The following is a 24,312-nucleotide window of genomic DNA, read 5'->3' as shown; positions in this document are numbered from 1 at the left end:
ACGCTTGGGTGGCTTGCACAACGCCCAAGTTGCGGAGTCACACTGTTGTGACGGTAGGCTGAGACAGCCAAGGTCAACCAGGCAGGCACAAAATTCGTTGGCACTGTTGGCATTGTATTGGCATTTCATGTGGGACTCATGCCAGAGTCCGCACAACTACCTCTCGACGTCTTTCAGCATCTTCCTCGCCAGCACTCTCCTCTTCTATCAGCTTCTCTCTTTCCTGCTGTATGCTTTCTGACGCATGCCTACGCATGCGGGCCTGCGGCCGTCTATTCTTGGCTGCCGTTTTTAAAATAGCGACGAAAAGTCTTGGCAAAATCTCTTGGTAGGCTAACAAAAATAGATCACTGCTGCAAGGCATAAGAACAACCCTCTAGGCAGCTCTCTAATTCTTGGCCCCATCGCACCCTCCTGTTTGCCATGAATTCCGTCGCCTCTTACCACCATCCCCGCTCTGAGTGCTCCTCCACTCCCTATTGCCATCCAGATGACTTCGACAGGATGATCTCCTCCGCAAAATCAATTCTCGACCAGGTTTGCCCCCTTTGCCTTCCCATTGCCTGGTAAAATAATCCAGGGTCGCAGGCGCCTCCCCCTACGCTTCGTGAAATTCTTGGAGCATACCGATCTAAAGGCGACGGCGACCGTGATATGTTGCTCGCAATGTTAAACGCCAAAGCTGCAGAGGACCAGGTTAGCCACAGTGGCGGTCGTCGTCTTGTCCCTCGCTTACGTCGTATTATAATAGCGGTTAACTTCTATGGCATCTCTGCAACGATCTGTTCTTGAAGTTTACCATCACTCTTCCGACCATACCGAACCTCCGACGCGCCACATTAATGGAAGTCATGACCACTATTCATCTTACACACAACCTTCGCGTCCGTGTGAGCAACGACCTCGACGTGTGCACCAGAGCCGTGGCAGCCGCTCTCCACGTCGCCCTCCTTCGCATCTGCCACCGATTGATTCAAGGTCCCTCCTCTTGGATCATCCACGAAAACGACGTCGTTCATCTCAGTCACCGCATTCTTCTCCTGCAGCCGTTTACGAAGCGTCACATTCATCTGAACAATTTCCTCCCTCCCCGTATTCATCGTCCGACCGCAGTGACTCTGCAGAATACTCACCGCGCACAAGAGCTTCCATGGCCATTGGCTCCTTGTTATCATCAGGGCCAAGACGAGAAATTAACGAGGATGCATCCCAAGAACGGGATTAATTGCAGGAACCAGTTCATATAAATCCAATCCATGCCCTTATTTATTTCATGTTTGTTGTACTACTGGCCATCACCTATCTTACTGCAACTGTTTTGTTCTCTTTCGTGCACCAGCGATTTAGATGTAATTTATTTAATTTTTCTACTAGTAGCCTTGACTTTTGCATTCGAAAGGTGGCGTGTCAAAGCAAATATCCAAGCAAGTCTGGGCATGAAATTCCTTGTGCAAGCAGTATTCTTGGCAAAGGTGCATTTTTAGACAGATAACTACCGGGCCCCTTGGCCGCCATGTAGATCCGACGTGAATGGTTTATCGCGCTTGGCGCAGAGTGGCATCCCAACCACAAGAATATGTAGTATATATTTTCCGCAGCAAAGATTCTATTTCTTTATTTGTTTTGTTTTTAGTGCTATAATTTGGGCTTCTGAAAACCGGTACCGCCGAACTATGAGCGGAGCCAAAGCTATGTGACGCTATTTTTAGATTTGTGAAGAAAGCACGTGATGAACGTGTCAGTGGCTGTGCTTGGTTCTCAAATCCAGAACGCAACCCCTCGACGAGCACGAAGATGTCCGATGACGAATTCGACAACATTCCGGATGATTTTGCTGGTGTCGAAGGCGTTGATTGGGATCAAATCCTAGCTGCACCATCCCGAGTTTCACCGACAATCGATGTTCTGGAACACACCCCTTCTCAGCCTCGGAGCACGGAATCCCTCGAACTTGAAGAAATGGATGATGTATTTCTGGCTGAGCTGGATGCTGTTGAGCAGAGAGTTTATCAGGAAATGCAAGCAGGGTCGTCTAGGTCGCAAACCCATGGCCCAAGTATGCACACTCGCACAATTGTGGTTGCACAGGCTGTTACCAGTACGCCTTTTCTGCTGTTGAATCGTATCCCAAAGGCAGCTGACTATCAGATCAGGCAACTGTACCACAAGTGATTGTACCAGCCAAGAGACCATATCAGCCACCATCTCCAAAGCAATGTTACCCATCGCCAATAAAGAAAGGGAAGATGAAGGAGAATGCAAATGTGGATTTGCAGCAAGTCCTGGGCAGCTTTGAAGATGAATTGACTTGTCCTATGTGCGTACATAACCTTTCGACTTCTCATGATGTCCTGATTTCCAAGAAAGATGCTGCGACATCTTGTATGTTTCTCTCATGCAATTTGGGTCTCAATAACAGACGACCGAGACAGGGCTGCCTCCCATGTAGCCAATCCTTGCGGTCATACTCTGTGCGGTGATTGCGGGTGGCAATGGAACGTCAAGAAGGCAAGCCATGGAGTTCCCTTGAGTTAATCCCATTACTCATTGTGCAGCCAGAAAAATAAAGGGTGTCCCATATGCCGAACAACTCTCTCAAAGTCACAGCCACTAATACCGAACATTGTAATGGACAACATGGTGGAGAAACACATCAAGGTTCTAGCGATTGGTGATGAAGATTGGCAGATAGGTGGGAAAAAATATAATGAATGGGGTGCACGGAAAGAGTAAGCAGGGTCAAATATTTTGTGCATTGGCGCTGATGGTACCCCGGGTAGACAATGGAAGCATGACTCGAAAGAGAGAACAGGATACAAGACTAAGAAATGCAAATACCACGGCAACATGATTGACCTGAGTATTTTCGAATACCAGGTGCCAGACGATGAAGACGACGGTGACTTTGAGCTTGATGAGATAGACGATGGAGGACAGGATTTGATACCCGCAACCCCGCGCAGGAGGCTGACGCGACGAACCAGAATGCTTGTGCCACCGTAGATGAGTGTGATGTCATTATTCATGAATGACATACAAGTTATGACGACAAGACCCAAGTATGATCGCGATCGGTCTCATCTTCCTTCTTGTCCCCAATGCCAATGTCCATCGTCTTCACCCCCTCGTTGGGTGACAATCTCCAGCTCACAGTCCCTTCTATTCAAGACACTATTACACTGCGTTTCACTGCCCAACTCAGCGCCCAGCTTCATGCTCAACTCAAACACGACCGCGGTCGCGTCCAGCTGTGGTCCGACCTACCTTCCCTTGCCCATACATCCGGCGGTAACTGGTGTGAATTCGACTTCGAGGAGACAATTGTTGATGACTCGCCCAATCGCAATGCCGTAAAGATGTCTCTTACTGCGAGTCCCAACTCCTTGCACACGACCACCGAACACTTCCTAACTCTTCAGGTTGCAATACCCACTGCGATCCGATCTCAACAAGTCCAATGCTCGTTCACCTATAGATTGGTTTACCCATCTGGCGAGGTGAAATGGCTGGGACTGTTTGGTCAAAACGGGACCTTGGTGCTAACCCGGGCACATGACTTGGACCCATCAACGAACACTCTTTTTTTGTTGGATGGATGGAAGTCAACGATCGGAAATACGCGCGAATATTATGCATCAGGGAGCGAATCCACGCCAGTGGAGATTGCGAGGTTTGCCCCAATGGACTATCGCGTCTGGGCCTTTGGGAGCGAGAGGTAACGTTCCCCAACCTTTGTAGTCTCCGACCCGCTGAGACATTTATCTTTGCAGGCTTCTTTCCGAGCCAAAAAATGCCTCGATGTTATTTCTCGTGCCGTGTCAACGGGATGATCATTCCATGGTTGTCTCCCCAACTTATACTGTGACCGCTTCCCCAGGGACTCTCCTGGACGTCTCGTTTACAGGCAGCATCACGCACTCTTCTTCTCAACCCAGCACAGTATCGCTCCAAACACGCGGCAGTAGCGAAGACCCAACTACCTTCTTGAAGAGAGTCCTCGACAATACCAATATACGCCTTCTCGCCTACGTCGAGACTCATGCAATTCTTGGGTCGGTTCAGGATCAAATTCCCGTCCAAGTCGCCATAATTCCCATGGAAACTAGGAAACTAAGCAACCAAATCAGCCTTGATCTCGCCGACCTGGCCTGTACTCTACCTTCCGATGCGACCGATTTTTCCATCTTTTCGCCCCTCAGCCTGGATATCCGTTTTTTAACATTGCCTCTTTCTGAGAATGGAACCCTCTCATTTGAAATAGATTCAACTGGAAGCGACTTTTTGCTCAGTCCCGTTCACAGCTTCTTCCCCACCAAAAGCTCGACGACAAACGGGTTTTGGAAAATGACAATTTTATGTCCACACAAGCCATCCATCAAGCCACTCAGAGATCTCGATATCCTTCCCACTCCTCCCCCTTCCCCCCGCCGACGACCTATTGTCAAGCCATCAGTTTCTTTTGCTCCAATTGATACTGTGATAACTCCGCTGCCATCGCGAGTTTCAGACGTGGGCTTTTCACCCCGTGAACGCGAGCGCTATCTCTTTCCCAACGATTCTCCCACTTTATCTGGATGGATGACACGTCCCAACAAAGAGCCGCCCCGAGAGAGTATTTATAGCCTTATCAAATACCTTTGCGCTACTTTTGGCGTATTCGTATCAGTGCTCTATCGCCTATTTGGAGGTTTCATCCCAGACATAGACTCGGATCAGGAAGAGACTGACGATGAAGCGGACGGAGATTGTGTCGTCAATCCTGATGACGAGGAAGGCTCGCATGACGATATCGTTGTGGTAGATTCGGACCCCTTCGTTCCCAGTGCGGTTGTCTCTCCCACTCAGTCAATTGGTTCGACACAAGACACGTCACAGGATGGTGACAACACTAGGCAGATTTCAGCCGCCCAAACTTGGAGCGACCAAGCTTTGCCTAAAGCCGTAATCTCCTCGTCATCGCCCGAGTTTTATGCGGAAGTCATGGATGAAGTGGGACAAATCACAATTGCCTTTACCAGAGTGTCATTGGATGAAGACGTCAACACTGTCTTCAAAACAAACCCTAACTCGATTGCCCATGTTGTCGAGCTCAACGGCAGAGTTCTGCATGGCGCTGTTAGAGAACTTGCTGCCGAGAGCGTCGGGGGCCTCACGCCCCCAACTACCTTCTTCCTTCTCAACTTGTGTGTCGTGAACGGGGGGTTGATAAAGATATCTCCTGCAAAATTGGATGGCCCGTGGCAGTGAAAAATGGGAATGATCAATGAACATCGCCTCGTCTTGCAGTGATTGAATCGATGCATCTCAACATCTTGTACTCTATGAATAGATTTGATTATATATCGACTGAAACCTGAATGTCCAACGAAGACAATCCAGTGCTTGGGGATTCACTTCTTCGGCGAAGATGATTCATAACAATGTTATCCTTGTTAGTGATACAGACATGATACAGAAATGGCCTTGATCTGGTAGATATGGAATGATGAGTGGGCAGTCTTGGTAATGCTGGCCTATTTGGTCGCAAATTTTACGTGTCCTCGAGGTTGTCGTGGCTGAAATCTCTTCTCGATCTAGCAGAAAGACCATCGGTGCTGTAGCTTGAAATGGCCTGCGCAACGATGTCATCGAGCATCTCTGGAGAAAGGTCATATTCGGAGCTTCGAACAAATATTGCATATGCGGCTAAAATCAAGACCTAAGAATGGGTGTAAGATGCAGAAGGAGAAGGAAACTTTACCGTCTTCTATCTTCTCCAAGGACTGTGCAGTCACGTACTGCTTTTTTTTGAGCTCCCACACGTAGGGAGTCAGACGCTCAAAATCTATGATTAATTAGCATCAAAGAATCCACTAAGACCGATTCCACCCTCGCCTGATTTGCAGCCCCGAACAAAGGCGCAAACTTCGCTGGCTTTCTTGCGACCGCCTCTTCGAGAGATGCCAGAGATGGCATATCGCATAAGTTCGCCCGTCAAATCTGATAAGCCCAAAAGGTAGTCTGAAATTGTCAATGGAAAGTACTAGAAGGGGAACATGAGCGCGTATGCAAGATAAATCAAGTCAATTACTTACAGGAATGCCTTGGCTATCAGCTAATGTCCGCTGGACTTGATCAAAGGTGATAAGCGATCCATACTCCAGGTAGTGTGCGAAGCCCAGTGCCTCGATGTATTCCTGAAGGCCGGGCGAAACCTGACTCTGGTACCGCCAGAACCTGTCACCCTCCAACTCTTGCTTGAGTCCAGCATAAATGGTTTGAACCTCGACAAGTTTTTCTCTGCCACGCAATGCAGCACGCTTCCCGGGTGCATTGTCTACTGTGGATATATTTGAATCTTCCATCATGAGTCGGTGAAGTAGGAAGATTGTCTTCTTTGATAGGTTGGTGACATCGCGACTTGCCTTTTGGTGGGTGAATTAACGTTTTCGCGGGTACACAAGGAAGGGTAAGTACCTTGATGAGACGCTCTCTTCTGTCGTTGTGGTCGTCAAGATCTGCTCTGAAGTTGTCAAAGAGCTCAAGTTCATCGTTCGTTGCCGACATTGCCGCCATAAAATAATCACGTGGATGCTGCGATCTCAGTTGATGGTGACGCTTCTTTGCCAAGGTCAAATCTCTCCCTGCCGCGCTCGCCAGTCTCTGCAACGCCGTCTATCTCGCTGCAACGTTCATCTCGCCATCACTCATGGCTTTTGCCCCCAAACTTGGCTGTCCTATGTGCAGCATCGTATCGGCTGCGTCGCATGCCACTCCTAATTCGCCCCGTTCCCCTTCGTTTCCCCCAGGCTCAACGCAACCCGAAGTTTTATGGCGCGACGACAACTTTACAGCCTATAAAGAAAAGGCAAATCCTGTTTCCAGTCAGGGGCATATCATTGTAGCCTTCAAGTAAGCGGTTCCATCATTGCATCTAAAGACGTGTGTTCATTCCAGTTGCAGTTTGCATGTACCATCAATATATACCCTTGTACGTCCTTTACAATTAGCTCGCCATCTCCACTCACGCGATCCATTTTTTTTCAACCTAGTCGTCCACTGACCTACCACTCCTCGTCAACGTACGAAATCTTGCCACCCGTCTGCTTGCCTCATTCCTCACCCCATCTTCACCGCCTACGCCCTCCGTTCTCCCTCCTGTTCCCAAAGATTCAAACCAACAATTCCGTATTGGTTTTATCACACCCCCTTTTAAAGACAACAAAATTCCTATAACCGATCATCTGCATGCGCATGCTTTCATTGGTCCCCCCGATTTGATGGGTTGGTGGAGGGGTATCGCGTATGGGCCTCTGGCTTGGTACTCTATCGAAGATTTGATCGCTGAGATTAGGTCCGTTGCGTACCGTGTATCACTCTCCTTCTTCTTACTTTATTTCGGTTTTCCAGGGAATCGGTTTCAAATAATCGCGTCAAGTCGGGTTATGAAAATCGTCAGAGAGCACCTATCGACATGGTTCCTCAAGCCGGCGCACGAGCTGGTACGGCAGACGGAATTGAGACAACCGAACCTGGACTGGCAAACCTGAACGATCTTGAAGACGGCCAACGAACTCCAGTTACTCTAGGTCCGCGGTCACCGAATTCTTTGTCTCCCCAGAGTCAGATACCCCACTTACGCGTTTAAGTGCTGAGATTATTGTATGCGAGGGACAGTTGGACATGCAAATTTCTTAGCCATATTGGGCCCCACTGTCATCTCCTTGCCCGTGGACTTTTCAGAGAGATATGGCATTTATATACCATAGGGCGCCATTTTTTATTTTAAGTTGTAAGAATTCTCGTTAGATTACATGCGAAGCAGTAGGTAAATACTTATGCATCTGTAAATCATGGTCAGCGAATATCCGTAAAAGTGGTTTCGGCCATACAGTATGACGATCCTGTAAGCAGAGTTGAAAGTGCAACAAGCTGATGATCGTCAAATCGTTTCGAGTCTTCATGCCACGTATCTTGGTGCGTCCTCTTGAAGTTGCTCGCGCACTTTCGGACTGTTGTGGAGATGGGGATCTGCATAGAACAATGAGTTAACGAGCATGCATCACACATGTTGTCAGCTCACTGGATCATATGTGTGCTCTGCTAAAACATTCGTCAGAAGCTCTGGCATCCACTTCTCTACAGTATATGGATAACTGTCGACGAGGGCACAAATGCCCAAGATGGCCGCGTGACGTCGCCTTACCGCAGTGTTGTAGCTTGGATCTTGTCGGTGGGGAATGAAACTATTCTTAGCCAGTCGAACAAACCGGTCCTTTGGCAGGCGCGGGGACAGTTAGTTTGGCCACGGTTCATCCCAAAAACTTACTTTGAGAGTGATGATGCTGCGCCGCGGCGACAGACGGAGAATGCCCGACAAGGTGCTGTGAAATAGATGAGCATAACAATGACACTGGGATGGAGTCAATCACTCACCGAGCTGCCATTTCCCTAACTTCCACGACTTCGTCATCTAAGCATTGACATAAAACCTTCATAACCTCTCAAAATGCTTATCAAAAATGAAGGTAAAAGATCTAAACCTCTAAAATCTCTACTATCTTGATATCTCTGATCAGTGGGACCTGACGGAAATAGAAGACTTGAGAGGAGATAATCAAAAAACCACGTTTCACGGGAATGAGGGAGGGAGGAATATCGAACCTTGCACAAGGGGTAGAGCCTTTAACCGAACCCTCCAGGACTGCAGTCAGCAGTGTAAGCGTTGCTGCAAGGGCATCCAAAAAGTAAACACGAACGGGCGACCTCCTGATAGCTTCAAAAATTGCATCGAGAAGTGGATCGATGAGTGGCACAGGAGGAGTCACCCCGCACATTCGAACGAGTAACGTGCTTGCGCGGGAAGCGAGTTCATTGTTGTCATTTACTGGGAGGTGGAATATAAGGTTCCCTGTGACGATTCGCAATGAAATAGTGTACCTTCCGTGAACCGGAAGAGCTCAGGCTACATGCAACAAGATTAACGGATGCATATTTTTGGGAGAAGAACACTTACCATTAAAAGGAGAATGTAATCAAAAGTAGATATCGCATGAAGATCGTGGATTGACTGATACAGCCACTTGCAAACCGTGATTCCCACTCTAAAACCATCGATCAGTTAGCGTTTGCACCAAGAAAGTCTCCACGGTACCGGTCGTAGGTTGATTGAAAGGCACGAACACCTGGTGTACGTTCTGAGCGCCAAAGTTGAAATCGATCGACGAGTTCCACCACTCTTGCGCGATGGTAAGTTCCCCGTATCCCCATAATGTCGTAGTCTGCGGGAAGGCGAGAACACTCTCGCACGAAGACTTCTACGGTTGGAAGCGACGGCTTGGGGAGCCACTGACACCCAGTCAAGATCTCACGCGCATCCAAACAAAGCGAGATCTACTACACACCTTAATATTCTCAGAAAAGGCCAGGATTTCGCTGATGAAGGCGCGGACCTGTATCAATCAAGTTTAATCAAAATTGGTGATGAAGCAATAAAATTACTTACATCGTCGTGTTCGCTATGAATCTCAGCCCAAGATCTCCGTACTGCATCGTCAACCCATGGGGAAAATTTCCTTCCTAGTTCCTCGTAGAATGACCTGAATAGCGAGATGATTTTCACAGCATCAAAGGACATCTCCGCATTGTAATCCATAGAGTTGAATGATTCCATTAGAAAATCAACGATGGGCTGTATACGTCGAGGATCTTTGTGATAAAACATGTACTGTTGCGCGAAACTCAACTGGTCCATAAGCAAGCAGCCAAAAAAAAAAAACCAACCTCCAAGAAAGACGTCCAGATCATCAGAGTGTCAGATTTTATGTTCTGGCTTAGGAGAATAGGTATGTTGGGAGTAAACCATACCCAGAGTTTCTTTTGCTTGTTAAGAGGCCAGTGCTTCGACCCTACGCAATGTGAGACATCGAAAACTTACTCGATATTTAATATGACTTGCCTCCAAGGACACCTGCGAGAAGTTCCGCTGCGGCACGCTGCTTATTCTGATCTTTATCACTTATCAATTTCTCCACCACAGGCTTGAAGGCCTCAAACGGTTCATCTTCAAGAAGTTGAACTACGTCGCTTTGAGTCAGTGAAAAATCAACAAGAATCGGCCAGACTCACATATGGATTTGACACAGGAAACATTGTCTTGAACGATGGTCGTTTCATGATTTTCCTCTGAATAGTACGTAGAAACAGTTTCCCAGTATGTGGGGTCAGTGACAAGTTCCCGAACAACTTCAATAGCATCTGCACTGGCGGATTCCCATGGACTGAAAGTAGATGCTACAGCGTCGGGCAAAATGTCGACGCAAATTGAGTTCGGCCAAGCAAGCCACCCAGGGGGATTCTTGTCGAAAAACACTCTGAGCAAACGTCAACATGGGTCGTTTGAAAAATGGGTCACGCGTATGTTTACTGACTGTGTTTCGCCCTTCTCTGCCCAGTTGATTGGCGTTCCGAATCTATGCAGGAACTGTTCCGTCAGCTGTTGGGTGGGGCGAATAGCTATATTCCTTTTCAGAGGGTTTTGGCAGTGAGCTACTGCGAGTTCCAGAGGACCGGAGCAATAAGTCCTTAATTTAATGTTTCGCAAGCTCTTCATAACGGCTCGTTGCGCGTACTACAGATCATGAGGACAATAAAGAGCCAGCCTTGTTAATCGAACTCACGTAGCGCTACACGTTCGTACAGTCAGATTCCATTGAGAAGAAAAAAAGCAGTCGGGCGTACAATGTCTGGGTGGTCATCATGAACCTTTTTTAAGAAATACCGTATCTGTTCTCCTTTCAAAGGCATGTCCTTTCGAACAAGAGTTCGCAAACATCGAGTAGCATATATCCCATATCGCCAGTGGGTTTGGGAAGAGTTGCCAATGTTTAGGACGGATTCATTCTGTAATTTGCATTTTGAGCGTCTGACCGTTTGAAGGCGAAGGTTAAAGTTACTTACAATCTCCTCGATGGCCTCGTCATTGAGACGAACACGTTCAATACGTTGGTTGCGACAACGGGCAGTCAGACCGTTTTCACTTGTCCCAAAAACAAGAATCCTTTTCAGGTTCACCAAAGCTTCGTCCATGGCAGGGTTGGGCACATCGTACATCAAATTGCAGGGCTCGACAAAGCTGTTGAGGCCTGAAGAGGTAGGTGTGAGCGTGAGGTGTAGGAAATATCAATTTGTCTCTCACAGTTATCGAAGACAGTCGCCACGCAGTCTTGAATAGAGGGCTGTCAAACTTCGTTTTCAAAGATTATTTATAACCAAGGGCCAATATAAACCTTTTCATTATGTTGACAACCGAAAAGCTTTGCCACTAAATCCTTGGCCAGAGTTGGTTCTGCAAGACAAAATATGTAAGTAGATTTAATACAAATGGCCCTGAACTGTACCAGAGATTGCATGCTTTCCGAATGACGGGCAATTGATAGTCCAGAGTGCACCTTTCATACGATCATCGTCATTTCTCGGTTCCAATGCTTCGATTAACCGGGGGAGTGCCCGACGCCTAACACCGTCGTAGATCTGAAAATCAAAAGCAAAGGGTGAGTTAGGTACCACGAGGAAGAGGTAGACGTAATGGAATTACAGAGCATATGGCTTCTAATATCGATTGGCTCGATCTAAAGCAAAGTGTTTAATTACAGGCGAGGTTTGAAAGATGCAAAAGATACTCACTGACGTATAACAGCGTAATGCCACATTGACCACTCCACCAAGTCATCGATAAGATTATCTTCTAAAGGACTACGTCTGCGCTCGATGGAATTCCAACGTAGGCGAGCTGAGTTGTAGTAACTGCGTCATATTTAAGGCATGTGTCGTGGAAAGAATAAATGGATGCAAACCGGGCACGGCGGACGTATACAGCCCTCGGCCAAACTTTCTGGCCCGCGTATTGCCGAGCTACATTCATCTCAGCCGTATACTGTTCATCGTTAAGGTAGTAACTGATAGTGACGTGAGTGGTCGCAATGACGGGGGAGTTATACGGGAGGGATTTACCTATCTCTGCTGTCGCCATACTCCATCAAGTACGTCCGCACGGATCTAAGCTACAATGGGGTTATTCTTGAAAGAAAACAGAACCTTGATGATGCGCTCACGAGAATGTGGACGGCGTCCACTGTGTTCTCTTCCCCTTGTTGGCGAAGGGTTTCAGAAGCCTTGTGTAGGAAAGTTCCAAACCGTTGCCTGAGAGACGTTATGTACACATATCGGGGATCTTGTGGGTCAGTCAGTGAGAATCCTGAATGAATCGGCTGGATGGAAGCAATCATCTCCGGAATTTCATCCCTGTCAAAACGTCAGCTGAACACCTCGAGCCATGACAGGTAACTCACAAGATATCACTTGTTAAGGCTGCAGCTCTCAGCTCTTCTTGGGAAAGAACTTCTTTGAAGAGGGTCGGAATGCCAGCAAATGCATTCCGAACAACCGTTAGATAACTACGCTGTGTGAATTAGAGATATTCGGAGGAAAAAGTAGAAACGAACCGGCAGAAATCGTTCCGCCAAGAGGCATCCCTTACAACGTCTGTAGCACTCCTTTAGCATTACTTGGAGAAGCGGGATACATGTTGATATATTACCAGGAGCGAGGAGATCTTCAAGAGCCGTCAGAGTAGGCTCAACCAGTTCCTTGAATATTTGGAGAGCAAATCCGATTTCCTCGGGATCAGGAACATGCCAAGATATCTACAAGTCTGTGTTATGGCAAAAGACATGAATGTATTTGAGTGACGTGCCGTGACTTCATCTGACCTGTACAGCTTGCCCCAATGTCGATGGTGACTGTGTTTGAACTCTAGGGGAAAATATCAGGAGAGAAATCTGCTGCAGTTTGACGTATACACATCACCATCACTGGACCACTCTTCTGGGTTGACGAACTTGTTTTCCAATGGGTACGTATGCGTCAGAGTAAGCAGGAGGCTAGATAACAATTTCCCAGCCCAGGAAAAACCTCGCTTTGAGAATGCCTTGTCGCGGAGAAGATGTAGCAACGACATGAGTTCCTTCTTATACTTCAGGATCTAAAAATAAAGCTACGGAGAGGGTTCAAGCCTGGGAGAAATTTTGCTGCGTACTGCTCGTCCATCACTGTGCTCGCTTGATTAGGGAAAGATAGAGCGAGGAAAATTGCGACCCACTTGTATACTGCGCCTCTAAGTATAGCCAGATCTAAAACAAAGCATACATTAGCATTGGCAATACGAAGATGTTCTAATTTGCGTACTCCAGTGCAACGTAGCATCTGAGGGAAGTGGAGTGGATGCAGATGTAGTTCTAAGCGAACTAGCACCGTTTTCAATTTCTACGCGGATGCTGTTGTCACAGAATGGAAAAAACTTAGCCAAGGTTTTGACAGGATCAGCATTCGCTACACATTCCACCAGTTGGTGAATCGCTCTAACAGCATTTGATCGAACGTTCGTGGTAGCATAATCGAAAACCATCTTCAACACCAGATCGAAAAGTGGTTCAGAGAGATGCACGCATATCTGGCTGCAAGCACCTGTGACAGCATCAACGACCTGGACTTTGGTCATTGTCAGCGTCAGTCCACCACCTTGAAATATTCACCTACTTTCGGTTGCACCCCCGCTGGACCCGTCAGGACCTTCTTCCGGAAGATTTTCCAGCAACTGTATCACTCTGTGAATAAAGCTGGTAATCCAATCAGGGAAACTGCGTGTAGAATCCTAGCGTTCCAACCATGCTCGTTAATGGTATTTGAAACTAAAACGTTATTGGTACCTTGAGTAAGGCGTCCTCTTCCTCGTCTGTGAGTGTCGATCTCATATCTATATATGACTCTTCGGCGTCATCTTGCGTAAAGGATTGAAACGTGACTTGAGTATCGGAGGGAAGTGTGGGCTCCAAATCGAGGTTGGCAGCAACTACTTCATCGTTTGTGAGATCGCCGATCATGATGTGCTGGGATACTTCGACAAGGAATGAGGTCGTGCAGAGCTTGAGAGAGCGAGTTCCATGTTGATTCGAATATTGAAAGATATTTTACATACCGTTTTTGCAGGGTCATTCTGTACAACGATGTGAGTTGATATAGGTTTGTATAAATCGGCGAGTGCGTACAAGATCAATACCCGGAATCAGCAGCTCCAGTATAGGCACGAGGTGTTTGGCACCGGGATAATAAACCTCGCGGGAAACGATGGCAGGTGCCACCGCTCCAAGTGCCTTAATTACAGCGAGGGTTCGTTGAGTCTAGAATTAATTTAATAAAAGCTAAACCAGATTGGTATCACTGCACAAACCTCAACCAGAGCTTCCAGGGAGGGCACTGCTCGTTCTAGTATTGGATATAAGATTAGGTCAGGCTCCATCACACTCATCGATTTTAGACAGCCTTGGATGTTCGATACCGTGGTTGAATCTTGAGAAAACATAGCAAGCAGCGTGACGGTTCTGAGTGACTTGACTAGCTCCCGCTTCATCAAGTTTGTTAATCGACGATTCTATTTATTGGACTGTTAGAGAGATTTAAATTTGCAGATGAATCATAGGAGACCTTTGGGGTTTTGCAGTCGGGCTTCTGCTCTTCGTGCCAGCCTGTTGTGCCAAGTTAGCGTAGGTTTTATGAAGAGAAAGTGGAGTCACGTTTATTGAAATCATAGACAATATATTTGATAAATGCACTCAGCTGGGGATTTGTTGCTCAGACACATGGTGTTCTGGGGGAAATATTACGTACATCCGCCGTCCAGGAGCCAGAATTTGAAGGATGAAAAAAGCTTTCTGTGGAGGCTATCATTCTTGCCAAAGAATCCAATGCCTTGCAACCTGCCAAGTAAGACTTGGTCTTGGTTTGGACCTTTTTTCCCAGAGGTGATGAGAGATAGTCAGCTAACGGAGTGTCCTGAATATGTGGCGTGCTGATCCCCGATGGCAGAGGGGAGAACATGGGTGTTGGGGCATTGGATGGCGGAACAGTAACGCCATCATTTGCCATTGAGTAAACAATGATACGTGCCAAAGATGCTAATATGGCCGGACATTGGTACCCCACCGCGTTTTGAGAGACGAGGAAACTCACGAATCCGCCATTGAGGTTTTGGTAGTCTGCCAATCTCGAAACCAACTTGATTATCAGCCGATGGGCCTGTGGTCAGAGAGCCACCATCCGCCAAAGGTATTTCTGATAATGCCGTTCATAAGCGTCGCAATCTCCGTCACAACTGTGCTGAGCTTACCCATTGACGCTAGACATTTACACATCAAGAAATTCCACTCATGGTCAGAGAAGATACCAACATCTTTGTAAATGCCTGGCCATACTCCATGATCAGGCAGGCTTGTCTGAGACCAATCAAATCGCCCTTCATCTTCAGATCTCTCATCGTCCGGAATCTCTTCAATTCGTCGGGGATTGCTGACCTCAGAGGCAACATGCATCTCCGATAACTTGGAGAGAAAATGCAACATGCCTTCGTCATACATGTAAGAGTTTATCGACTCCCACACACGAAATAACATTGGAAGATAGTATTGTGGGTGAGAAAGGGGCAAGAATGTCAGGAGGTAATAATGTGAGGATAGAATGCTCTGAAGACAAAGCCACTGAGAATACAGTCCAGAGCTAACGCACAATTACTCACATCTAGTTTGGTCCCGTCGATCAACGGGACAAAAGTAGAAAGCATTTCATTGATTGCAGCTGGATGGAAAAACCTGCGAGCATTTTCGGCAATGTATCCCATACACCACGAGACTTGACTGTTCAAGAGTAAGAACGGAGTCACCGCAATGGCGAAAGCCTACGCACGTATATTCAAACTGCCGCCTGCGAAGAAACAAATCGTGGCTAAGGACATCGTAGATGGGTTTCCATGGGAGCCTCATGTCGCTAATTGACAGCTTTTCCTTGGATGCAGTCAAAGCCTTGAAGCCATCTGCGCATGTCGCGATCATCTGCGGAGACATTCCGGGGGTGATACTAATGTGAAAATATAGTTTTGCTAGCTTGATCCGTTTATCTTTCGGAATAGGATACTTTAACATGCTCCAGCTAAGGAGTGCCAGCATCAGTAATGGAACAATAATGGTTAAGTTTCGTGACGTACTAGTTCAACATGCTGTCCCATTGCAAGAGGCCGACATCATAATCTTTTGCCTCCACGCATTGCGTTATTCGCAGCAGGATGAAGTCCAGCAGCTCCGTCATCTTCGCGTATGGCTCAATTGAGTAGGGGAGGGACTCGGCATAGTTTTTGAGTTTTTCCATGTACCGGTCTCCTCGGGTGTCGAGAATGTCTTGCGGGACGTGCCCTTCAGTTGGAGAGGTTGTGCTTGAGCCATTGATACGCAAACTCGAAATATCAGGCAAAGCCATGAGGGATGGAGAAAGGAAAAGTGTGAGGGGGCGAGTCTCGTATACTATACTTATAGTCCAAGTTTGTGTGTGACCCACATTTCTTATTTGTAAGAACTTGTATTATCGAGCACCCACATTTGACCCACATACATGATAATTTACATTTCTGCGGTGGCAAAGGCGACGTCTTGTAATTCTTTCACGGCTCTCTCACGTACTACGTCCCAGATCGTACTCCGTTGCGCTCTGACATCACCGAGACCCTCTCTGATTTCGTTGAGTCGTTCAACATATTCCCGACCATCATCCTGTAATTCTCGTAGCGTCGCAAGTGATTTTTCGAGAGTCTCTAGCTGCCTCTCTGGCAACGTGAAATGTGAAGGGTCAAAAACCGGCGGGCCACCATGAGAATATGAGAGGAGAAAGAGTTTGTGCGTTGGTGGCGTTATATCAGAAGAACGAGACTGGTCGTCTCGTTCTTCCCGATCTTCGTCATCGTCCTCGCGCTTCGGAATGAGTCCTTCGCTTGCCTTCACATCTGGATCCTCGCTCATCACTTGCCACAGTCTCCCTAGTGCGCTTTTCATAGCAGCTTCACCTTCAATGAGACCGTTGGCAGCATGCTCCAGTTCGTCTAGAAGACTCGACCGAAATGTATGTGTGACAGATTTGTCCAAGACGAATGATGTATAGCTTAGATGCACAGGGTCTGGTGGGGGGTATGGGGAAACTAAAGGAGGTGATAGTGGGCGTGAGAGATGAGGGAGTGACAGAGGTGAAGGAGAACGCTTTTCTTGAGGAAGAAGGAGTTTGATACGCTTCCGCGCACGCTCTTCCGACTGATAAATGTGTTAAGGCTACTGGGTAGGGATTTGAAAGTGCCCATACCTCCCAATCATCCATACCTGGTCCCCATGGCGTGATCTTGCCTCTACGTACCCATCGAGCTCTCTTGGCAAACTTGTGACCCCAGTTACCTTCGTTCAAACCCACACATAAATCTTCCTCGTCTGAATCATGCCCATGGGAGGGGTAATACCAGGAGTTCTGATCACCTAGAGGAAGGTCGCCACTGGTTTGGTGAGGATGGGACGGTAAATGATGGCAATAGGACTCACTTTGGCTGTTCAGGATGATTAGAACGAGGATTTACAGCGATAGGCTGGTGCACTATCAGCGGTTGGGAATTGGGTTCAGCCATAAAGTACCTCACAAACTGTAACAAATATTGAAATTATCTCGTCCGGCAGGTGCCGAATCATCTTTACTCGCAAATCCTCCTTCCAATCCATAACTCTAATCATAAAAAGTGCTTTGCGAATGCCGTAGGGGGCAGATCGCAAGGCCAAGCTCCCGCATAAACAATTCCTTCAAATAATTCCTGACAGGAACGGAACAGATCCATCGAGGCCCGCGCAGACTCTAGCTACATCGCAGAACGTCAGTTCTGACGCTCTTTTTCTTTTCTTTTTCGGGACAAGACGAACAGGGTTTTCATAATCCAGGCCGACTTCCCTTCCCATGAAAATGCTCACAAGTGTCGGCAAGCTGACGAGGCACCGACTTTTGAGTCTCTTCCGGAGCGGGCGAAATAATGCGAGGTCGCGTGTGTCGAGTGCTGGATGTGAAAGTCCAAGCACCTTTCAATGACCTGTCTGTTATTTCGAAAGGGATGCACAAATATATGGCGCTCACAGAAAGAAATATCCAAAGACGGTGGCCAACAAGAACTCTGCCTTTCATCAGTCTTGCTACCCTCTGTTGAACATCTACAAATAATGGTGCTGCTCTCCTCAAAGTCATTTATAGAACGACAAGATTTTCGCAACATGAAACTAACCGCTTTCGAGGTCGGAAGGACATAAGCCTGTGTCGACCATACGATAATCCTCGACAGAATGCCTGAAGAAATGCTCCATTGCACACATTATAACTGCCAGGCGTACAGGGCTTACGTTGGACGGACAAACGTGTCGAGAAGGACATTTCCACGATAATCTGTCATCGACACACGACTATAATTTCAAAAATATAACGTCAATCTCCGGGGTTCAGCAGCAAGAACTCGTAACACGCGCGCAACCATAGGAACTCTCTCGTATACACCGTTGACTTCGACGACTCCGATGTACACGTTTATCACGCCCACAGCGACATATCTTTGACGTCATTCAGTCCTGCTTGAACGAGTTAACGGATGATAAAACGCTACCTGTGTGACGGTAAACACCTCGGGGTGTAATGGTTGGTGGGTCGTGGAGCTGCCTGTTGATAACTACTGCGGTCGGAAAAAGAGTAGGTGGAAGCGTAGTCATAGTTCAGCTGGCAAGGAACCGACAGGCGAGCGTCGTACGGATTCATAAAATGCACAAAGCCGAGGAGCTTGACTTCCAGCTGGTGTGAGGCATCATATAGAGTAGTGTCTGGCGGGCGTCCAATAATATGCATCAACAGTTTTTTTTCGCGTTGGGTGCAAGAAGCAGCTGTCGCCGATGCCGGTAATTTGTCTGGGTTTTGACGTGGGGTTTTCTCAGATAAAACCAGTGGAACTCGACGAACCACCATTGGCGATATTCAGGTACAGGACACTGAAAGATCTTGGAGCTCTCATAAGACGGCTTGCTGATAATTCAGACCAACTTGGAAGGCTTAATCAATAAAACGGGGTTCGGTGGAAGAGCTCTCGTCTTTCTTGCACATTTTGCATTGACAGGAGAAGCTGCAAAGTGCCTGGTTTTTTATTTCCATGGGTGTTGTCGATTTCAATACGTATTAGCCATCACCCATCAGTACGGTGTGTTTCTGGGAGTTAAAAATCACGCCGACCAGCCCGGTTGGACGTTCGCGTTTGTCCCGACGACGCGAAGCAGGGCCGAGAACAGATTGGCGATCCCTACTCTGGGCTCAAAGTACATTTAGATTTTACATTCCGGTCTACAACACAGGCTCAGGTTTCAATTTCGCCTGAGGAGATTGGTCAAACACTAGGTGAGAAAAGTCGATCATACACTGACCATCTATTGCGCGTCTGCTTGACGCTCCACCGCTTCAGGGGCTTCCTCTAATCTGGATCCCTCCTTCTTTGCAACGTTCTCCTGCTCAAAGCTGCGCATTCCCGAAAGACCCCAACGATCCATCATGGCCTTATCCTTTGAATTAAGAAAAAAAGTTAATTGATATAACAAATACCGCGCTTTTTCTCTCTTTGCTTACCTCATCCCATGGTGAACCTATTAAATTATCAGTGATGGAGTAGCTCTCGAAATCGACGTATACTCACAAGGTGTCGTGAGCATTTGTTCTCCTGTGAAGACAGCATTGGCGCCTGCCATGAAACACAACGCCTGCTCTGATTCCGCCAGAGTGTTCCGACCTGCGGCCAGACGAATGATTGTCGCTGGCATTGCAATTCGGGCGGTCGCGATGGTGCGGATCAACGTATGGTAGGGAACAATCTGTGGACATGATAATGTTAGAGGCAATCGAAAACAGGTGCTAGTCATGACTTGCGTCATTTCCCTCCAAGGGAGTACCAGGGATTGGGACAAGGGCGTTAACGGGGAAAGATTCAGGGTGCTCTGGCATACTAAAGTAAGACTTATTAATAATTAAACAGACATCAGATCTGGTTCGGGACGCACTTGGAAACCTCATAAATTAATCCAACTCGATCGGCATCGCTCTCTCCAAGCCCAAGAATACCGCCTGAGCATACGCTGATGCCTGCATCGCGCACAGCGCTAATAGTGTCAAGTCGTTCATCGTACGAACGGGTCGTGATAACCTTGCATTAATAGTGAGCAGCTTACATGACATATATATATTCTGGGACGGACCTGGGGGTAAAACTCGCGAGAAGTATCAAGGTTATGATTATAAGCAGTAAGCCCTCTGGTTCAAAAAAAAAATCAACTCAAATATCCAGAAAGCGGTGGGAATGTGCTTACGCCTCCTTAAGCTGACGGGCCTGTTCCGGAGAGAGCATTCCAAGAGTGGTGCAAACCTCCATACCCATGCCGCGGACTTCCCGGACCATTTCAAGAATTTTCTCAAATCCTCGTTTCCGACCGGCAAGATCTCTCCATGCCGCGCCCATGCAGAACCGAGTGCTTCCGTTCTCTTTTGCCTTCCGAGCTGCCTCCAACACCGGCTCCAGCTCGATCAAACGAGACGCTTTGGTTGGCGTCGAATATCGCGATGATTGTGAGCAATAGGAACCTGAATGAACTTTCTTTCAGTAGATAGAAGATTAGCTGATGATCGTAATCCATACAATCCTCGGAACATCCTCCGGCTAAGTAGGTTGGAGTTCAAGCGTTGTGGAGATGCGGCGGATGTAGCGAACGCACTTTTAATATTCATAAGTGTGCATAATTGTATTTTCGTTGGGTCTTGGTGCTGTCGATGAACAGAGGCTGCGCGATATACAAGCTCTAAAAGTGGCGTATCATAGATCTGTTGGATTTCTTGCTTTGTCCAGTCGTTCCGAGTGAGCGATCGAGTTGCAGGCGCGGACGCATGTGTAGCGAGTGCTCGACTGAGCTGGACGTGTCGTACTTGAAGAGAACGGAACATAACGAAGGTCGTAATCCAAGTGGACAACACCTGGCGATGGAGAGGGTATGAAAATCGATTTACAGAAAGTTCTTGGGGTTTATTTAGCCCCAAAAGTCCATCTTCACTCTGGTCCGCCATAGAGACGCTTAGGCCTTGCGCTCTCTCAACTGGCAAGGTCTGCTGAAAGGATATATAGTACTTTGGCTCATATAAAAAAACATCTTCAGGGGGTAAGAATGGAAAATAGCCAGATTGTTATAATCACCAGGCCAAGAGTGGCAGATTACGTATAGCGAATACATAAGACAGCGGGATACAACATTGATGAGTGGATAAGAAACATCCAGCGAGGACAAAAATATTAAGAGGTATTAAATAATCCTACGATAGCGCAAGTTCGATGGCGTTGGAGAGTGGGTAGGATAGCGTGGTACATACATGTGTGCGATAGGGGGTGAACGATGATGACACTGGATGACGCCTTGAAAAAATAAAATAAGATAGATGTGGAAAAAAAATGCAAAGTCCGTTTGTTCGTGGCTTGAGTGCACAGCGTGTTCGTGAAGGGTACGTCAAATATAAAGACGGGGCCACGTTGAAGGTTCGTGATAGAAAAGATATAGGAGCGTTGGTAGAAAAAATCCAAAACGTCGAGCGTCCCATCGTATCTTATGCGGTTCAAGCTCGGATTGAGCGCCAGCCGTTTGAGGTTGTCGTGGTGGCGGGTGAAGATGCCTTGTACTTTGGCTTGCCAGCCTTGGGACCACCGCCAAGCATAACGCCGCCCGTAAGAACAGTAGTCTTGCCACCGTCGTAGGGGGTCACCTCGGTCTTTGAGGTGTCAACAAACACACGTGCCTGCCTAGCTCTCTCTCGACGTGATTGCTTCTGCTCGGGCTTTGCACCTGATGAGTTGGACACGGAGGTGGCAGCGCTGGACGAATCTCCGGAAGCAAAAGAGTAACTTGAAGAGCTGGAGTTTGATGAGCGCGAACTACAACGCGAGTACGTCGAGAAACCGGAAAGAGGTGACGAGGATCGGGTGGAAGCAGGGAATTGGGTGAGAATAGGTGATGTCCAAGTTGGTGCGCTGACTTGGTGGGCAATCATTGAGAAGAGCTGATCATCCTCATCTCTGTCCTCTTCAAGAAGCTGCTGCGCAAGGGTCTTGCTGTGACTGCCGCTTGCTTTGTGAGTGGGTACGATGGTGTTGGTGACGCCTTTGAACTCGGGCTTGGGAGCAGCGGCTGCAGTTGCAGGAGCAGAAATGTGATCAGCCCAGATGGTGACCATCTGACTGGGATTGGTGCTCTGTGGCGCAGGGGCGTAACGAACAGCTACGCAACCAGGATCAACGTAAAAGTCAAACTCGCGCCCACCAAGGGCGGCGATCCAATCGAACCACTGTACACCTGCTGCGAGACAGGCTGAATAAATGGAACGGGGAGGCAGGCATGTAGGAGACAAGGTCATGCAACGGCGAGAAGAACCACGCAAAGGCTCCTTGATGGACCATGTTGGGGCATAGAGAGCGGTAAGATTTGCCTCGAGAAGGGACTGGAGTTTGATGATGGTTGTTGCCGAGTAAGTTGCAACAAGGGGCCGCGTGAGATGGGCGATGGCATGAGCGAGGGTGAGGGAGAGATTGGTGGAAGCAGAAACAGGCATTTAGAAGGCGAATGAAAGATATCGGCCTGCGATGAGAGGGAGAGCGAAGATAAGTAGTAGATATAGAGCAGAGATTGGGTTAGGGAGTGTGCTGGAGTGCTGGAGCGTGTTGGAGTGTGGCGTAAAAGTGCGTCGGCGTGTCTGTGGGGAAGACGAAAGGGAGTTAGTACGCCATTCGCCTGTTTTATCAGGCTCGGGTAAACTTGCCTAGCTCGGATGCGGAAGTAGAGTCAAAACTGGTCTGGAATTAGGGAAAAGGGGCGAACAGAGAACGAAAGGAAAACCAGATCCTTTTGAGTGTACCCCAAGTACTTGGGCAACCCTTTATATACATATCATCGCCATGCATTGATCGTGCCTCAGCGACAGCAAGCAGCTCTCGGCTCGTTTCCAGTTCTTCATTTCCTTATTTCCTTTACAGACAAAAAGGAGTTGGAAACAAAGACGTCCATTAGGGGGCCCTGGTATCCTTGTCCTTTTGCGGAATCAGACAATAAAACTGTGACGCTTCTCGAGTGTTACCTTGTCCGACTGATTCCGCCTTCTGTTGGCATTCTGATCGATACTTTTTCTCCTTTTCACAGGTCAGGTCAGATACTGACCTCTCCTATTCCGTACCTTGATCAATGAATCTATGACACCTGTACAATTAGAACTCTCCATCCTTAGATACGTCTTTTGATGAATTCACATCTCTACTATTGTCAAAACTGTTATCTTTGCGTGTCAGTGACATGCATCATGTCATTCCAACACTGCAATGCAGGTCATACTTGCAGCTGAAAGCAGAACGTAGTAAAGAGTCATTGGGACGCTTAACGGTGCCGACAGCGGCTAGATAATATTTAAACTCCGATGCGAAAACCCAAACCTTGTTTTCCACTTCCACACAACGCACTCGCGTCAACTAATCCAAAAAAAAAGAGAGTACTGCTCCTCATCTACATCGATAATCTACCCAAAAGTTCTTTACCATGGTGAGTCTGTCATGTTTTGCATCGACCAGCCCACTCATTTTTTGTTCTCGTCAAGACTCTCGCCGTTGATCTCCTCAATCCTTCCGCCGAGTACGAACTCAAGCAACACAAGCTCAAGCGTCTTGTGCAGTCACCAAACTCCTATTTTATGGATGTCAAGTGTCCCGGTACGTCCATCATCGCCCATTCCGATGTTTGAGGGTGCTCTCCCTCGTCATCTAATGGGGGCGCACGACCTTTTCTTCGATCATCCAACTCATGTTATCCTCATTCAAGGCTGCTTCGCTATCACAACCGTATTCTCGCACGCGCAAACCGTTGTGATTTGTGCATCATGCACGAGTGTATTGTGCCAACCCACAGGTGGTAAGGCAAGGTTGACAGAGGGTACGGGTTCCTATGTTTCACAATTTCCACCATGGCTCACCTCGTCCTCATTCCTCCCTCTCTAGGCTGCTCCTTCCGTAGAAAGAACTAGGTCGCTCTGTCCCTGTCTTAACTACTCTATACACACTGCAACCCGCATTCTGCACTCGCCCACCCACTCGCATCATCCACAAATTTCGCTGTCTTATTGCATCTCCTCTTTGGTTACTCTCGCTCGACTTTTACTTCACGGATTCGACACATCGAGCCCCCTCGTTTGAGAAAATTCTGCGCCTCTATAACTTTGTGTATTTCCAGTATCATGAATCTGTAGTTTATGGTTTCCACCGTTACAGAATCGGCTTTACGAACGAACGCAATTCTAAGACTTGGAGAGTAAAAATGTTAAGAGAGCAGTGAC

The 24,312-nt window shown here is 47.6% G+C and overlaps 10 protein-coding genes and 1 pseudogene across 11 annotated transcripts; 5 read left to right on the top strand and 6 right to left on the bottom strand.

Moving 5' to 3' along the window:
• Window positions 1–423: 423 nt before the first annotated feature.
• On the top strand, window positions 424–1,247 carry LACBIDRAFT_301745 (uncharacterized protein; the record flags this gene model as incomplete). The annotated part of the gene is made up of 3 exons (XM_001874223.1): window positions 424–537; window positions 589–696; window positions 795–1,247. 3 exons carry the CDS (start codon window positions 424–426, stop codon window positions 1,245–1,247), a joined length of 675 nt encoding a protein of 224 aa, XP_001874258.1.
• A 547-nt stretch (window positions 1,248–1,794) lies between these two features.
• On the top strand, window positions 1,795–2,172 carry LACBIDRAFT_321234 (uncharacterized protein; the record flags this gene model as incomplete). The annotated part of the gene is made up of 1 exon (XM_001874222.1): window positions 1,795–2,172. One exon carries the CDS (start codon window positions 1,795–1,797, stop codon window positions 2,170–2,172), a length of 378 nt encoding a protein of 125 aa, XP_001874257.1.
• A 456-nt stretch (window positions 2,173–2,628) lies between these two features.
• On the top strand, window positions 2,629–5,247 carry LACBIDRAFT_291867 (uncharacterized protein; the record flags this gene model as incomplete). Its single annotated transcript, XM_001874221.1, has 4 exons — window positions 2,629–2,729; window positions 2,781–2,899; window positions 3,154–3,715; window positions 3,771–5,247. 4 exons carry the CDS (start codon window positions 2,629–2,631, stop codon window positions 5,245–5,247), a joined length of 2,259 nt encoding a protein of 752 aa, XP_001874256.1.
• Window positions 5,248–5,411: 164 nt separating this feature from the next.
• LACBIDRAFT_301742 (uncharacterized protein) lies at window positions 5,412–6,555 on the bottom strand (the record flags this gene model as incomplete). Its single annotated transcript, XM_001873600.1, has 5 exons — window positions 5,412–5,685; window positions 5,741–5,824; window positions 5,875–6,022; window positions 6,075–6,404; window positions 6,457–6,555. 5 exons carry the CDS (start codon window positions 6,553–6,555, stop codon window positions 5,531–5,533), a joined length of 816 nt encoding a protein of 271 aa, XP_001873635.1. The 3' UTR covers window positions 5,412–5,530.
• Window positions 6,556–6,688: 133 nt separating this feature from the next.
• LACBIDRAFT_301741 (uncharacterized protein) lies at window positions 6,689–7,627 on the top strand (the record flags this gene model as incomplete). The annotated part of the gene is made up of 4 exons (XM_001874220.1): window positions 6,689–6,891; window positions 6,943–6,970; window positions 7,032–7,333; window positions 7,390–7,627. The coding sequence occupies 4 exons, from the start codon at window positions 6,689–6,691 to the stop codon at window positions 7,625–7,627; spliced, it is 771 nt and encodes a 256-aa protein (XP_001874255.1).
• A 188-nt stretch (window positions 7,628–7,815) lies between these two features.
• On the bottom strand, window positions 7,816–16,341 carry LACBIDRAFT_301740 (uncharacterized protein; the record flags this gene model as incomplete). Its single annotated transcript, XM_001873599.1, has 48 exons — window positions 7,816–7,823; window positions 7,872–8,010; window positions 8,063–8,254; window positions 8,309–8,363; window positions 8,416–8,471; window positions 8,523–8,581; window positions 8,644–8,683; window positions 8,739–8,866; window positions 8,920–8,944; window positions 8,996–9,083; window positions 9,134–9,327; window positions 9,384–9,431; window positions 9,485–9,706; window positions 9,763–9,887; window positions 9,938–10,057; window positions 10,108–10,352; window positions 10,410–10,609; window positions 10,659–10,664; window positions 10,720–10,881; window positions 10,939–11,123; window positions 11,177–11,216; window positions 11,268–11,326; window positions 11,379–11,511; window positions 11,576–11,609; window positions 11,665–11,784; window positions 11,835–11,936; window positions 11,992–12,041; window positions 12,093–12,282; window positions 12,330–12,439; window positions 12,483–12,683; window positions 12,740–12,792; window positions 12,847–13,021; window positions 13,076–13,088; window positions 13,139–13,169; window positions 13,225–13,527; window positions 13,576–13,690; window positions 13,746–13,961; window positions 14,015–14,032; window positions 14,085–14,216; window positions 14,267–14,467; window positions 14,521–14,561; window positions 14,610–14,652; window positions 14,704–14,990; window positions 15,046–15,147; window positions 15,203–15,554; window positions 15,608–15,725; window positions 15,775–16,017; window positions 16,073–16,341. 48 exons carry the CDS (start codon window positions 16,339–16,341, stop codon window positions 7,816–7,818), a joined length of 6,048 nt encoding a protein of 2,015 aa, XP_001873634.1.
• A 140-nt stretch (window positions 16,342–16,481) lies between these two features.
• On the bottom strand, window positions 16,482–17,524 carry LACBIDRAFT_301739 (uncharacterized protein; the record flags this gene model as incomplete). The annotated part of the gene is made up of 3 exons (XM_001873598.1): window positions 16,482–17,162; window positions 17,212–17,395; window positions 17,442–17,524. The coding sequence occupies 3 exons, from the start codon at window positions 17,522–17,524 to the stop codon at window positions 16,482–16,484; spliced, it is 948 nt and encodes a 315-aa protein (XP_001873633.1).
• A 99-nt stretch (window positions 17,525–17,623) lies between these two features.
• LACBIDRAFT_243100 lies at window positions 17,624–18,340 on the bottom strand (annotated as a pseudogene; the record flags this gene model as incomplete). Its single annotated transcript has 5 exons — window positions 17,624–17,749; window positions 17,811–17,963; window positions 18,019–18,115; window positions 18,160–18,225; window positions 18,279–18,340. Coding segments are annotated over 5 exons (504 nt in total), but the record flags the coding sequence as incomplete, so codon positions are not given.
• Window positions 18,341–19,220: 880 nt separating this feature from the next.
• On the bottom strand, window positions 19,221–21,018 carry LbBioB (biotin synthase, BioB; the record flags this gene model as incomplete). The annotated part of the gene is made up of 10 exons (XM_001873597.1): window positions 19,221–19,287; window positions 19,338–19,472; window positions 19,537–19,553; window positions 19,604–19,778; window positions 19,834–19,909; window positions 19,965–20,107; window positions 20,160–20,214; window positions 20,271–20,541; window positions 20,597–20,617; window positions 20,673–21,018. 9 exons carry the CDS (start codon window positions 21,016–21,018, stop codon window positions 19,341–19,343), a joined length of 1,236 nt encoding a protein of 411 aa, XP_001873632.1. The 3' UTR covers window positions 19,221–19,287; window positions 19,338–19,340.
• A 38-nt stretch (window positions 21,019–21,056) lies between these two features.
• Window positions 21,057–22,831, bottom strand: LACBIDRAFT_379846 (serine-rich protein). Its single transcript, XM_001873596.1, has 3 exons — window positions 22,756–22,831; window positions 21,735–22,689; window positions 21,057–21,681 (listed from the first exon to the last, which is right to left on the bottom strand). The coding sequence occupies exons 2-3, from the start codon at window positions 22,546–22,548 to the stop codon at window positions 21,242–21,244; spliced, it is 1,254 nt and encodes a 417-aa protein (XP_001873631.1). The 5' UTR covers window positions 22,549–22,689; window positions 22,756–22,831; the 3' UTR covers window positions 21,057–21,241.
• Window positions 22,832–23,455: 624 nt separating this feature from the next.
• LbRPS27 (40S ribosomal protein S27) lies at window positions 23,456–24,289 on the top strand. Its single transcript, XM_001874219.1, has 4 exons — window positions 23,456–23,525; window positions 23,581–23,692; window positions 23,802–23,912; window positions 23,978–24,289. The coding sequence occupies exons 1-4, from the start codon at window positions 23,523–23,525 to the stop codon at window positions 24,001–24,003; spliced, it is 252 nt and encodes an 83-aa protein (XP_001874254.1). The 5' UTR covers window positions 23,456–23,522; the 3' UTR covers window positions 24,004–24,289.
• Window positions 24,290–24,312: the final 23 nt, after the last annotated feature.

Source organism: Laccaria bicolor, genomic scaffold (genome assembly GCF_000143565.1).
Source record: "Laccaria bicolor S238N-H82 LACBIscaffold_1 genomic scaffold, whole genome shotgun sequence".
Taxonomy (NCBI): domain Eukaryota; kingdom Fungi; phylum Basidiomycota; class Agaricomycetes; order Agaricales; family Hydnangiaceae; genus Laccaria; species Laccaria bicolor.
This window is presented reverse-complemented; position numbering and strand designations above follow the sequence as displayed.